This window comes from Vicugna pacos, chromosome 2, assembly GCF_048564905.1.
Source record: "Vicugna pacos chromosome 2, VicPac4, whole genome shotgun sequence".
Classification (NCBI taxonomy): Eukaryota; Metazoa; Chordata; class Mammalia; order Artiodactyla; family Camelidae; genus Vicugna; species Vicugna pacos.
In genome coordinates, this window is record NC_132988.1 from 118,061,094 (window position 1) to 118,075,669 (window position 14,576).

Sequence of the window (14,576 nt, forward strand, 5' to 3'; positions counted from 1 at the left end):
GTTTTTAACACAGCCCCCCAACTCCCATCCCCAGTGTTGGACAATTTAGGTTGAGACAGTGCTCATAAAGGCGCAGCTGTAACTAGGTATAGAACTGAGACAAACTCTTTCCTGTGTAAACTCTGTTTTTTTATTGTTTGATTGAAAAAAAAAACAACGCTGTCATGACCATGTAAACCGATTTGCCAGGAGAACTTGGAAGGGCCCTGTTCTAAGTTCCCTGTGAGGTTATGCAGGGTGTTGGGATATGCAGCAGAGGCTTGAGCGGGCAGTTTATACTGATTAGCCCGCACGCAGGGCTTCTGGTGAGCACAGCAGTGAATGGTAGTGTTACTTGGTTTAAACCAAGAGACTTCCAAACTTGATCCCAGGAGGGTCCTGAGAAAACAATGAGTTGTACTGCGGCTAGGACCGGGCTGCCGCTGGCCTGACACCCAGGAAGGAAAGACTCGCGCTTTATGGGCAGTTACGGCGTGTCGCATAATCACGGGAGTCTTTGCCCTTCCTCCCGTTTTATAGCAGAGAGAGAGGCAAGATGGCTTGCCTCGGATCAGAGCTAGGACTTAGAACTAAGTCTTTTTGATCCAAAGCCCCAGCTCCTGCCACATCACACGTGGACCCCAGTGTTGATCATTCATTCACAGCTGAAAGTTGTTTTTACAGAGACTTCTTATCCGTCACTGTACTATCCACCTGTGCCCCACTGCCCTGGAAAAAGAGGATCCTTAGAGTGAATAAGTCCTCTCTTGTTCCTGAAGTCGGTTTGTCTGGTCTAGAAGACGAGCTCCGTGCTGAGCCCTCTGGCTAGCTCTTTGAGGACACCTCTGGAGTAGGACCTGTAACAGTTTCCAGTGCCATTCACGTTCTGAAATGCCATTTACAATTTTGAAAAGGCTTTTCTTGGGATTTCAAGTATGGGCAGGCCAGGTCTCCTTTAATTTTTTTTTTTAATCATGCAGTGCTCTATGTGATTAAAACATAAGCATTTGCCCTGCATCTGCACTTAATTCACTATTACGGGTTTGTGTCATAGTTAAAGCTTTGTTTGGACTTGAGTATGAATGATGGAATTAGTCTGGTTCAGGAGTTCCAGTGAGCCTACGGGGAGCAGTGTGGCTGCAGAGCTCGGGTGCTTGGCTTCTGGTCCAGCTCCTCCAGCCCCAGCCTGGCCTCCGCCTTCCCGGTGGTCTGCGCCCTGGGGAAGTGGGGACGATAGCGGCTCCTCCCTGGGAGGGCCGGTGTAAAGGGGAGGTTGAGCCTGCTTGGTGTGTGTAAAGCCCTCAGAAAGTGCTTGGCCCTGACCCTCTGAGCTCTAACTGAAGAGACTGCTTTTAAATCACAAATCAAGGCATTTAATTAAGATTGCTCCTCCTTTTCCTATCTGTGCAATTTACAGACTTCCCAGGGCCCCTTGATGGTTGTTTGGCCCTAAAGTGTTTTTTCTGCCTTGCACAGTTGTTTCAGGTCTAGGGGAAGCAGGGCCACCCTGTGCAGAGCGCGTCCTGGGCCCACAGGCCACGCTGACCGCTTCCCAGGCCCCGGCTGCTCCTTAGACAGCCCTCCCTGGTAGTGCTGTTCCCCTCCTGCAGGTGCGGAAATGCGGCGCAGGGGTTTTCTAAGCCAGTGCTTTGGTGGAGGTCGCAGCTGGTTCTTGGTGGTTCTGAATTTGCTCCCAGACCTGTCTGGCTCCATAGGCCTCACTCAGCCTGTGTAGGACTCGGCCTTTTCCCTGTAGAGTTGCACACCTGTTTGAGTGTATCTGCGGGGGGTGGGTGGGGAGCAGGGCGGGCCTGCTCGGAGTGGCAGAGTGGGGAGTCCTGCAGGCCCAGCTCCTTGCTGACTGTGTACTTGGGGGCAAGTCACTTCACTCTGAACCTCAGTGACCCTTCCTGTAGAATCCGGTGACACTTGCCACGGAGGTTGTAGTGGAAATAAAATGAGATGAAGTGTGTAAAGCACACAAGAGCAAGTGGGAACAGACATCACACTCTGGGGCACCTGCCTTGGGGGCTCAGCATCTTTGGTCTTGGCATGTAGCTCATTAGAACGGAGTCAGCTGGAAGTAGCGCCTTACAGGACATTCACTACCAATTCTTGTTAAAATGCAGTGTGCCTCAGGCTTTCTCAGCACACAACTTTTTGGGAGATTCCCTATAAAATTTAAGAGTTTACCTCCAGGTACTAGATGTGACACTTCCTGATGGCCGCTTGGTTCCATATTGAGTTGCAGCTGAGTGCCTGGCGCATGCAGGTGCTCAGATGTAAGAATGGATGAAAAAGGGAGTCCATCTTCTCAGCCTTGGGTAAGTGGAGGTCATTTTAGTGTTAATGGAACCATTTTATGTCAGGGTAAACAACGTTAAGACAGCTAACCTTGTACGTCCGGATGTACAGAAACTGCCCCACCCGCCTGTTTCTCGGTGCACTCCCTTCTCACAGCCTGTGGATTTTGAAGAAATAATTTTTCCTTTTAACTTCTTAGAAGCCTAGATAAGCTTCTCCGACTGAGAAAATAATTGCTTGCCGAATCATCTTGCCAGTAACATCTCTCTCGACAACTGGTGTCAATAAAATCCATTTAGCGATTCATCACTTCCACCCTGATACTGCTTATATCGTATCTGGAATGGTTATTTAAATCGGAGGATAACTGCTCATTTGTCTGTCCTGTCTTCCCAGTTAGGTCGCCTTGCCTTAGGAGGGGTCCTGAGTCTTGGTAATAAGCAACAGGAAAATACTGGGTTTTTTATTTTTGCCAAGGGCTGAGGGTGTACGCACAGCCACACACAGCTCCCCGCACACAATTTCAGAAACTGGACTCTTTGGCACAGGTTGCTTGGCTCTCCTGGACTCTGCTGGTTGGGTGTTTGGAATGTGGGTCACCAGGTGTGACCGAGGGTTTGTGGTTGCAGTCCATAGGAGAAATTAGTGGCCAGTAGTACGGAGGCTGCTCTTAGAGTTCCAGGGCATGGCATGATTATTTATGCAAGAGCTTGCAGTGATGGCTTCATAGAAGGATATTAAAGAATTTCTTTTTTAAAGTTTCTGGTTTAAGGAAATTGAACAGCTTTAATCATTTTCAAGCAAAAAGTTTTCAACCCCTTCCTCATTTCAGACAAGATTTAAAGGGCTAACAAAAATATATAAAATGTTGTGGGATAAAAGGAAATGCATTAGAAAGTTAGAATGAGAGTGCGTATATGAGATAAAGCCAGGGGGTCAGATGAATGCTACAATTGACTGTCACTCAGGCTCTGAGCTTCCCAGTGGCCACTGCAATAATCAGTTAAAATTTACAGTGTCCAGAAGACAGAAAACACACCTCTTACTGGAAGGACCATTGGAGACCTGAGATGATGTTTGTGCGCCCTTATAAAGGGGCAGCTGGGTTGATGAGGTCTTTAGTGACTTCCCTACCAATGTGGGAGGCCCTCGGTCCTCACACAGTGATGGTCTGGGCTGTGGAGCTGTAGGACTCCCTTCACTGGTCGTTTTTCCTTCTGAAGGGCATGAAATATTTCAGTGCCTCATCCTCAAAATTGGCTTAAAGGACGTCATAACAAAACAACTTTTTTCCACTTTCAGAAGTGCGCCGTAATATCAGAATTGGCTGGGCCTGGAATCATCCCTGCTTTCTTTGTCCTAGGAATATGATGACAAGGCTGGACGACCTAGCAGGCCACCCTCTCCAAAGCAGAATGTGAGGAAGAATCTTGATTTCGAGCCACTTTCCACCACCGCGCTCATCTTGGAAGACAGGCCAGCGTGAGTGAGGAGGCGTCTATAGAGGGTTTGCTTTGGGGGAGAAGCATCTTAGCTCATCACCTCCTCATTAGAAAAGGACGCTCATGAGGGGAAGAGGGGTCAGCCTGTCCCCACTGCGGGGCCCTCGTCCTTCCCTGTGCTGATGTGTGTTCTAGATGATACCAAATGGCTAATTTGGAAAACTTGCCTTAAGTAGAAGTTTTGACCAGGATTTTCCATTCAGGTGATTTTTCATTTTAATTTAGCATTCACAAATACTTAGGGAGCTGTTATTAATTACAGACTGGCTGGTAACTGTAAGAAACACACACCAGGAGGTATCTCTAAGCTGGGCACTTTGGAGGCACCTCAGTACTACAGGACAGTCCCTGGACTAGCCTGCTGCTGCTTTGGGATCTGCAGTGTGGCTGGCTGATCTCAGCAAGTCCCCTCTCCCTCTGGGCATCTGGGTTTCCATGGATCTGATGAGGACGTGGACTTTGATGATTGTGTTTGGAGACCTTAGTGGAGTAGAGGGATTGTTCCATTGTACCAGGCCATAGCTTATCTCTGTTTAAGTATTGAGTTTCCGTAGAACATTACGTTTGAATAGAAAGATTCCACAGCTTTTCAAAAAGAGAGAGATTATAAAACCTTAGGCTGGAATTCCTAAGGCCCCTGCCAACCCTGACATTTAATATTGGTGAAATCTAAAGAGGAAATGTTTCTTTTGATAATAATTTTTGGTCCTTGGAAATTGTGGGCTTGTGGGTAGTTGGGAAGAGAAACCCAGAAATGGAGGATTAAAAAGGTAGGTAGAGGCTGTGGGTAAAATCCAGCGCACTGTGAGGACCAGTCCTTGTAAAGCGCTCCAAAACGTAGGCTGTGGGAAACCGTGCCCTGTCCTCCTGCAGCCAGGACAGTCGTCCAGATAGCCCGGGGCACAAACAGCCGGACATGGCCACCCTCCCCCTTTCCAAGGGCCTGGCAAATTCCCCAGCACATTTCTGAAAGAGAGCATGCACTTTATTTTTCTAAACAGGATCTGAAGCTGCACACTACGTTTAGATGTCAGAACTATTGTATAAATCTGTATATATATATTAAAGAAAAGAAATGAACCACGTAGCAGGTACTTGCACCCTTGAAAAACTGGCCAGGGAATGTATTCATACGTATATGTGGTGCTTGCCATTCGGGTGCTCTGCTGATGATTATCAGTGCGCTGTGGTTGCAGCAGAGTTTCTTAGGAGACTGAAGGGGGGAAACACCCACAAGTTAAGTGTTTATCTCTGTTGGAATTAGGGGTAATTGCTATTTTCTTCCTTCTGCTAATCTTCATACTTCAGATTTTTTTAAGTGAGCTTATTTTACTTTTGTAAAAAATATTTTTGGTTTATGAAAGAGCTGCGTCTTTGTCATCTAACAAATGTGGTTTTAGTCTTTGAGCTTTTCGTTTTTTTGTAATGATACTTCACATTTCACTTATTTAATATTTACAATGGTGAAAAATCATTTATTTTCTGTTAAGAAATCTCCCGGCGAAGCCAGCTGAAGAGGCTCAGAAACACAGGCAACAGTATGAAGAAATGGTGGTTCAGGCCAAAAAACGAGGTAATGGAGTTCACATGTGTTTGGTTACATAAGGTGGCACAGGATTTTGTGTCTCTCTGGATATTTTCTCGTTTTTACATTTTGATGCTCAAGAGCCTGAACTTTGTTGAATGCTTTACTATCTTGATATTTGTAATTTTCCATCAAAAATGTACGTTTCTACTAATTGTTCATTCCTGGTAGCTTTACTGAAGAGAATAGCACTTTGAATTACTCTAGGAGAGAGACTGCGTAGGGTAAAAGTCCTAGCTGGAGACGGCCTCGGCCAGTAGTGATGGCCAGATCTCCTTTCCTCTGGGCTGTTTTTCCTGTTTACAGGAAGATGTGGTGGGATTTGGTAAAGCGCCTTGCAGCACCTAAAAATCCTTTGCTTCTTGGATGTTTAAAAAGTATGAATAATGAACAAAATGTGGTCCATTCATACAATGGAATATTACTCAGCCTTAAAAAGGAATGAAATTCTGACACATGCTACGACATGAAGCTTGAAAACATTATTCTCAGTGAAATAAGCCAGACACAAAAGGACAAATACTATATGATTCCGCTTATATGAGGTCCCCCAAATAGTCAGATTCATAGAGACAGAAAGTAGAGTGGAGGTTGTCAGGGACTGTGGGGAGGGGGAATGGGGAACTCAGTGTTTGATGGAGACAGAGTTTGAGTTTGCCAAGATGAAAAAATTCCTGGGATGAATGGTGGTGATGGTTGCATAATAGGGTGGATATACTTAATGCTGCTGAATGTACACTTAAAGTGGTAAATTTTATGTTTTGTGTATTGTACCAGAAAAAATATTAGAAAAGTATATATAAATGAAAATGCATGGTATTTCTCAGGGTCACTATTGTACACTAAGCATTATTCTTAAACAGAAGTGAGGTTGGAGGTTACATTGGAAAGGGGATTGGGTTGGGGGAGCACAAGAGAGGCTTCTGGTGTTCTGTTAATGTTCTGTCTTCTGACTGCAGTGGTAGTTTCCTGAGTTTGTCTATTTTGTGATAGCCCTGCTGTGTTCCTGTGTGTGTCCTTTTCTGTATACATGTTACACGGTGTGTATGTTACAAAAAGCTTACTAAAGGATGAATAATGCCTAAGCATTCTGAATTCCCTACGATATGAAATGAGTCTTGGAAGGTCAGGTTTCATTGCTCTATTTCAGTGCTGTTTTCCTGGTTTTTATGCAGCATGACTCTGAGAAGAACCACCCAGCTTGAAATTGGTGGACATCAATTAATAGATGTTTTCTTCGTATTTTTACTTGTGATTTCCAGAGCTGAAAGAAGCCCAGAGGAGGAAAAAGCAGCTGGAAGAAAGATGCAGATTAGAAGACAGTATTGGAAATGCTGTCCTTACCTGGAATAATGAGATTTTGCCTAACTGGGAAACAATGTAAGCTGTGACACAGTGGGCTCGCTGGGCTGTAAATCACTTCTTGGTAGAATCTGTGCGAAGCAGCTGCATTAGTTGTGAATCACATCACAACCTTTGATGGAGTTACCTGATGAGGTCAAGGTGCAGAGGCTCCTTCCCCTGCCTCGGTTTGGTCTTGTTCCATATCCACATACTGTGACAGCCACCCCACCCTGCACACCTTCTAGTTCATGATCTACTCAGCAGCCAGAGGGGTCTTCTAAGGCATGAATCTGTGTCACTTCCATACTTAAAATTTCAGAAACTTGTGACTCTCAGTGTGAAATGTGAATTGCTTGGCTTAGCTGACAGGACCCTTTGTGAGCTAGCCCGTCCCTTTCTCTGTAGCCTCACCTTCCGCTCTCCTTTGCTTGGACAGAGCCCTGTCCTTAGGGAGCCTCAGGGCCTTTGCACATCTCACTCTCTACTTAAGAGTGCTCTTGTCCTGTAACTCCTCATCCAGTTAACACTTTGTCCTTCAAGGTTCAGTCCCTTGGAGAAGACTTTGCTGCCCTCGCCCTGGCTCCAGGTGCCTGTAGAAGACCCCCTCTGAGTACACTGTATCCGTCTGCTCAAGCTTCTGTTGCTCTCTGTCTCAGGATGGGCACTGGGTCTGCTTTGGTGACAACCCCCTGTACCCAGTAGAGTCTGGCAGCTGCTGTCATCTTTACATCTGAGGGACAGATGTAGATCTTTCTTTCTGTGTGGCCAGAACAGTTAGCATGTGGACAACAGTCCCAGGCCGTGTGCAAGGGCTTGTGGCTGTTTTGGGGGCTCCCCGGTCTGCAGGAGCTGTGGGGAGCTTGGATGCCAGTTTCCTTTTAGCTCTTGTCCTTTCAACCTGACCTGTATGTTGGGATGTTGGGGACTTGCTCTAGCGCTTCCCTGGGTGTCACTCACTCATTACGGGGCTGGGTGACCCTGTTGCGCATCTGCACTAGGAAAACAGGCTGTTCCCGGAGCCTGGTTTTCTAGGCAGTGTCTCTAACAGGGTGGACGTGGTCAGGAAACACTTTTTCTCGAACGGAACTCACTGACAAGAGTTAAGGTCCTCAGAGCCCTTGGACTGTCTCCCTGTGTGGCTGCAGACCCCACCCTGGTCCATCCGACGCTGACAGAGGCTTGCTGCGATCCAGCGCAGGCAGTCGTAAGAGAACTGCCACTTAATGGCCCCGCTGGCGCCAGGCCCTGTGGCAGGTGCCCTTGGGCTTTACCTGACTTGACCCTCGCAGCAGCCCCGTGAGGGTGAGGGGGTTCGTCACCTTGGTGTTAGGGAGAAGGATACCGAGGGAGAGGAGAAGTTTGCTTCAGTTCCACAGGTCAGGGTGCAGTGAGGATGCAGCCCTGCTGCCTGCAGCGTCAGCCCATGCCCTCCCACTGTGCTGTGTCAGGAAGCCCTGTGTTGGGAGTCTTTGGCACCTACATGTTTGTCCCAGTCTGTTAGCGGTGTGTGCTCGTTGTGACCCGCAGACCTCAACGACTTCGGGCAGCTCAGAGTGTTCTGAGTTAGCTTTCGGCAGCTCGCTACCGAGTCCCTTGCCTGTGTGCAGCAGTGCAGCGGTTGGCGGCCATGCTCTTGGGCTCACTTCACGAGGCCCCTTGGGGTCCGCCCTCACCTGCAGCTGTGCGGCAGTGCCTCCTGGCGCCCCACCCTGTGCCCAGCTGTTTGCGGTTCCTGTATCAGGCCAGGTTATTTCTTGTTGCTGTGCTTTCTGCTCACAGAGTCCTTCCCATCCTTCATCTGCTTAAATTGCTACTGGTCACTCAGAATTTGGCTCCAGAATGGTGCCCTGGGCCCCATGGTTTGTGGTGCCCGTCTCTGGGTATGCAGTGCCTTTGGCCTCCCCTGTCACAGTAGTTGCCTGGTGGAAGGTAGCCTTGGTCTCCTGGTCTGTATGGACCACTGGACTGTAGGGTGCCTGAGGCCAGGGGCTGTGACATACGACTGTATACACCCACTTCTGTGGTTCGGGGTTAGGCACGTGGGTGGACAAGCATTTCTTCACTGAGAACAGACTCGTGAACTCCGTTTTTGCTTCCGTTTTTATCCAGGTGGTGCTCTAGGAAAGTTCGAGATTTATGGTGGCAGGGGATCCCTCCCAGCGTGAGAGGCAAAGTCTGGAGCTTAGCCATTGGCAACGAGTTAAATATCACCCATGGTGAGTGGCCTGTGTGATCCTAGGCTCGGGGAGTCCACCCCTGGGTCCTGTGGCTTCTCCTGTCCCATCTACCCTGTTAGGAAGAAAGGCAGCCATTGCCACAAAGCTGTGTCTTTTGAGGGGCCAGATGAGTGTGTCTTCCAGGAGGGCAGCGGGTGGGGAGGCCTGGGTTCACTCCTGGTGCTTCAGTTTTCTGGTTCGGAGCAAATGCCTGCCTTCTTCCTGATACCTGTCATCTTCCCCGAGTGCACGGGGTAGCACGTACGGGTCTCAGAGCATCTCTTCTCGGTGTCCTGTAGAAAGCAAGCCTCAGTGGGGACATGAAAATGTAAGGGAGGTGGGTGTTTCCTTCTGTGGAGGTCCTGTATTTGGGGCGCTGTTGGTTTTTTGTGGCATTTTCCTCCCAGGCCTCTCATGTATAAGCGCCTTAGAGGGGACAACACACTGTGCTCGGACTGGGTCCTTGAGGGTCTAGAACCGTGTGTCCAGAGAGAAGTGAGATGTGTACTTCCCTTCCTGAGGCCCCACCACAGCATTCCCTGGGCTCCTTGCCCTCTCTGCCAGCTGTGGTGCAGGGTGAAACCAACACCAGGAGGTCACAGACTTACAACTAAGTGTTAGTAAGTGGGAATCATTGCTTAGTACTGTGTCCTCTGTCTGCAGTCTAAGCTGCTGAGGATAGAAACTCCTTAACTGTCTTCTTTATATTAGCGCCCAGTCTGTGGAGTTGTGGAGTTGGTGGTGGCAACTTTTGCCCTGTTGAAGGCCTTTGAGCTGAAAATAGACTGATGTGTGCCTTCCCTGTGTAGCTCGGGTTCATCTTGTTACCGCGCTCTTTATTTTGTAAGACTTCGATCTTACCCTGTGATTGGAGCCTTGGCTGGCGGTGTTCTCCATCTTGACTGGTGGCAGCTGCTTGGGTGGATGGTGACTGGTTTCTGTTCATGTGATCATCGCGAAGTTCCATTTCTTGGCTGACCCATACCTGCCAAAACCTTAATGTTTTTACGTGAGAAGATGTGTATCATTTAACTCGTGGAAATAGGTTTTAACAAGCTTTCCTGAAAGTAGAGGTTGGAAGACATGGCTGACCGTTTGTCTTGGTCCTCGTTCCTGAAAATTTCTAAACTCTCTGCCAGCAGCTCTAAGCCAGTTGAATGTAATGCAGAGTTCTGCATGTGTGTGTATGTCTTTAATTTTTGGTTCTCCCTGGTGGCTGCACTGATTTTATTTAAATTAAAATCTTCTATGGACCATATCATAGTACATTGGGTTAAACAACTAATTAGTCAATTATATGTCTTGAAAGTTTGTCTAAATTTTGATATTGGCTCATTGTATTTGCATTGTGCCTGTCTTGTGTGGTTGTCTGCCTGTTACTGGTTGTCCCTTAGAGCAGGTGCTCTGGACGCTGGGGCCTCACCTGTGACGCTCTCCGTTCTGTCGCTGAGCCCAGCACAGCTCTCTGCACAAGGCAGGCCCTCAGGAAGTGTTTGCTGAGTGAATGAGTGAATGCCACCTTATTGGGTCCTACTTAATCTCAGTTTTACTGCATATTCAAGCGAGTGTGAGAACACAGGTCATCTCAAGGTCTGCTGTGAGGCTAGGCATCGTACTGGGCTCTTTGCTCCCATCTTACTTAACAACAAGCGCAGTCTGAGGGGCAGGTGGTGTTGACCTTATTTCTCTGCTGAGCATCTAGCATCCTGAAAAGGTCAGGGACCGTGCCCCAGCCTCATGGCCAGTGTATGGTGGAGCTGGGACGTTCTGGCCTCAGCTGACTCTGAAGCCTGTGTTGTGATTTGGGAAGCCCCAGAGTTTTGTTCTTTCTGTGGTTGTGCAATTGGAAACTTACTGAAAGTCGACCTAATGGTGCTGTTAAAACTTCACTCGTAGGGAAGTCAGCCTTGTACTTTGAAACTGGGTCAGGGAAGAAGGTGTATTCACTGTTCTAACTTCTCCCCTCCTCACAGGCACACACTAGTAAAACCAAGGGATGTTTTAAAACCTGATACTTTTGACCCATTTCACCCCGAGACTGCCAGCATCTGTGCTTTAACTGTCGAAACCTCATTTGGGAAGTGGGACCACACAGTTGTTTTCCTTCACCTCCTGCCAAAATGATCAAAGCTAAGCCCAACTCCTGGGAACTGAGAGCGGGCAGAGGCTCCCAGACCCTCTAGCCTCCAGCTCAGCACTCCTCCAGATCTGTCCCTTAAGCATTTGAATGAGGATGCTTGTTGCTGCCTTTCAGGTGCTGACATCAACATGCAGTTTTATTTCATAGTTGCACTGCGCTTACGGACTCTCATAGATTGTGGGTCAGATCATCACAAGGTTAGAAAAGGGTTGTTAATCAAAATTTTACTTACTGGAACACAATAGTATTACTAGAATTTGATTTATATTTTAATAAAACAGCATATACTATCCAGAAGGCAGATGTGCTCTGCTTTATTTTCCAAAAGTTTGATGGAAAAAATAAAGTTACAGAAATTCTCTGAGTAGCTGTAATTAAAGTCTTAGTGATCAACTAGTGAGTGTTCGCAATCCAGGGCAACCGATGGCTGGGGAGCATCCGGGCCGGGGAAGGCGGGGGGGTCTCTGTGGGGTCAGTCTTCATTTTCGCTCTTTCAGGAAGACTGGGGCGTGGATATACCACGGAGGTCTGTGTGTAACAGTGAAATCTGTGCGCAGAGTTAGTATTTCACCATTGCCAAACTACCCAAAGAGAAGAATTATTGAAAAATAAGTTCCAAATATGGGTGAGACATGGAGGCTGCCTTGTGGGAGACCTGCCTTGGCACCTCTCTGCCAACAAGAATCCTCATTTTCTTTTTTTTTTAACTTCTGCCTGTGTTGCTTGCATCGCTGCCCCCTTTCAGGCAGCATGTTCAGGAAGACTGGGCCAGGGAGTAGCGGTTCCATTTTGTCTTTATTTAAAACCAGATGGCTTTTCTGCTTGTCTCTCGCTTTCTTCATCTGTCAGATACTCATTGATTGTACTGATTTGTGTCAATCCCAGTGCTGTTTGCTCTGGATACAAATATGAACAACAGACCCTCCCAGTCTCACTGGAGCTCACAGTCTAATAGAGGCGATAGACTCACAAATACATCGAAGCAAAACAGTTGATGGGTGGGTTGTGTAATCTAAGTAAACACCACGCAGAGTGGCATTTTGTGTGTCTCTTTGTATTTGGTGGTGTCTTCAGACATCAGCGCCCTCAGGCTAAGTGGGGGATTGTTTAAGTAGCCTTAGCTGTAGTTGAACTTTAAACATTTGAATGAGGCAGTGTGTACTCTCTGGTGTTTTCAAGGAGGCATACTCACGTGTGCACTTGATACTTACCCAGAGGCTTTTCTTCCAGAACTCTTTGACATCTGTCTTGCCCGAGCCAAGGAGAGGTGGCGGTCCTTTAGCACAGGAGGCTCTGAAGTGGACAGTGAAGGTATGTATGATGCTAACACACCTGTGGGCTCCTTCGGTCACATATGTATGTCATTATTTATTACATAATGAAGAAAATTTACTTAACTGAAATAGTGGTTTGTGCAAAATATAAACGCTTCATGGCAAAAGGGATTTTTTAGAGCAAACAAATTAAAGAAAGAAACTTATAAGAAAGATAATACCAATTCCTGAGAGTTGAGTGTGTCCTAAGATGCTGGAAGGCTGATCATCACCAGTTTTGTTTCCTTTATTCACTATTCACATGATTTACAGTAGCCTGGCACCCAGGATCGCTTGAGAGCTGGTTTATTGAGGAACCGCTTCCACAGAGACAAGAAAAACAGCGTATTTCCTAGATTATGCTTTTAGAATTTTCCATAACACACGAGAATGGTTGTGATGACCTCTGTTAGTTGAGTGGTGTCTTTTTTGCTGACCTGCCTTTATGCTGTCTGTGTGGTATTAGAATTAAAAAGCATAAAGCAAGTTACTCATACGTGCTCATTAGAGATGGTGCGCATGAGTGCTGTGCTGCAGTAGCTCCCATGTGCTCTCAGTTCATCCCAGTGATGCTCTAGATCAAATAATGGGTTTTTTTGTGTTTTCTGTGCCTGGAATCCATTTGTGTGTCTGTCGCCTTACTTGTCCTCACTTCCGTGACAGTTGTTGGCAAAGGTAATATCAAATCAGATTTTGATTTCACACTCTGGAAAGTATCTGATGATGATCTAGCATTAGATGGTGCTGTGAGATTTTTGCCCTTAAAGCAAGAAACTCTACAAACTGGTGTAAACTCTACAAACTGTTGATCCTGTTGGTTCAGGTGGTAATTAGGTCCATGTACTTCTGAAGAACTTCCTTTTCTTGTTTCGTTCTCATAAAAGTTCAAAGCCTTGTAGCTGCTCCACACACTTGCCTCTGAGAGGTGTGATGACTGTTGATCTTTTGACAGATGCTGGTTTTTCAGCAGCAGACAGAGAAGCCAGCCTGGAGCTTATTAAACTGGACATTTCCAGAACCTTCCCTAATCTCTGCATTTTCCAGCAAGTAGGTGGTGGTGATTTGTTACTTTCAGTATGTTTTGTCTGGAATTCACAGGTGCCAAATTGCACATATTTGTGATCAAGTTTGAAAAGTACTAGGGCTTTTTGGCGAGAGGGCAGGTCTTATGTTGATCTATGTAGAGTTTTAAAAATAAGGGTAACTGATTCTTTCCAACAAGTATTTAGTATGACTTTGAGATACCCAGTCTGGTTCTGTTATGCCCATGTACCCACTAGGGAACCATTAAAGGAAAGTGGAATAAATTAGAACAAATCAGTTAGTGGTTGCCTAGAATGAGCCAGGAGGTGTAGAGGTTAGACAGGTGGGCTTTGCAGAAATGTGGGTGTGTCCCGGGTACTCTGACAAGCACAGACAGGTAATGGTTCACTCTCCTGGTCCACGTACAGCAGCCAGGAGAGGGCAGGGATGAGGGGTCAGGCATGCTCACTGAGGAAGTGGCTCTTGGGCTGTGATTGGACCAGGTTCGAATGACAGTCTGACCGGAGGATGGGAGAGACATCCCAGGCAGGAGGAGGACCAGAATGGAGCCATCAAACAGCTGATAGTTCAGGGAATCCTCAGTTCCGTGGACTGGCGGCTGCTCTGTTTGAGGTAGCAGCCAGCTGCAGGGCAGTCTGTGCTCTGGAGGAGAGAGAGTATAAGGGCAGGGCTCTGCCGAGAAGGGCCGTCCGAGAACCGGGCCGGTGCCTGAAGGGTGCCCACGGCCAGATGTCTCCCTCAGTCTGTGGTTCCCAAAGTTCTAGATTTCAAAAATGGGCAATGTTTAAAAAAAAAAAAAGTGGTGTGGGGAACTATGAAATGTCCAGAACAAGTTAAGGGCATTTGAAACGAGAAACTGCCATCTACTAGCACCATCTTTCATCAAAGAAAGGACATTTAGCACCAGAGTAAGGAGGACGTAATCAGGAGGAGGGCGCAAAGTCTTCCAAATTAAGAACACGTAGCTCTAAGGAAAGGCCAGTGCAGTACCTTTGCTTTTTCCTCCTTTGTCCTTAGACCGGATACCCCTTGGTGACAGTCGCGCTGGTCCTCAGGTGATGCGGCCCCAGGACCCCCCTCATCCCCCCTTACCCTCTTAGCCCTGGGTGTCATCTTTTTTACCTTCCATTGCTGTTTTATCCCTCTGTG

At 47.2% G+C, this 14,576-nt stretch overlaps 1 protein-coding gene across 4 annotated transcripts in view; it reads left to right on the forward strand.

The window, feature by feature from the left end:
* TBC1D14 (TBC1 domain family member 14) overlaps window positions 1–14,576 on the forward strand; it is a 94,799-nt gene that overhangs the window by 60,859 nt on the left and 19,364 nt on the right. For all 4 annotated transcript variants that reach the window (XM_072946593.1, XM_072946579.1, XM_072946587.1 and 1 more), the window contains 6 exons: window positions 3,647–3,765; window positions 5,276–5,358; window positions 6,633–6,750; window positions 8,824–8,930; window positions 12,301–12,381; window positions 13,336–13,430. In XM_072946593.1, the coding sequence (XP_072802694.1) occupies window positions 3,647–3,765; window positions 5,276–5,358; window positions 6,633–6,750; window positions 8,824–8,930; window positions 12,301–12,381; window positions 13,336–13,430 (603 nt within the window). The remainder of the gene's footprint in view (window positions 1–3,646; window positions 3,766–5,275; window positions 5,359–6,632; window positions 6,751–8,823; window positions 8,931–12,300; window positions 12,382–13,335; window positions 13,431–14,576) is intronic.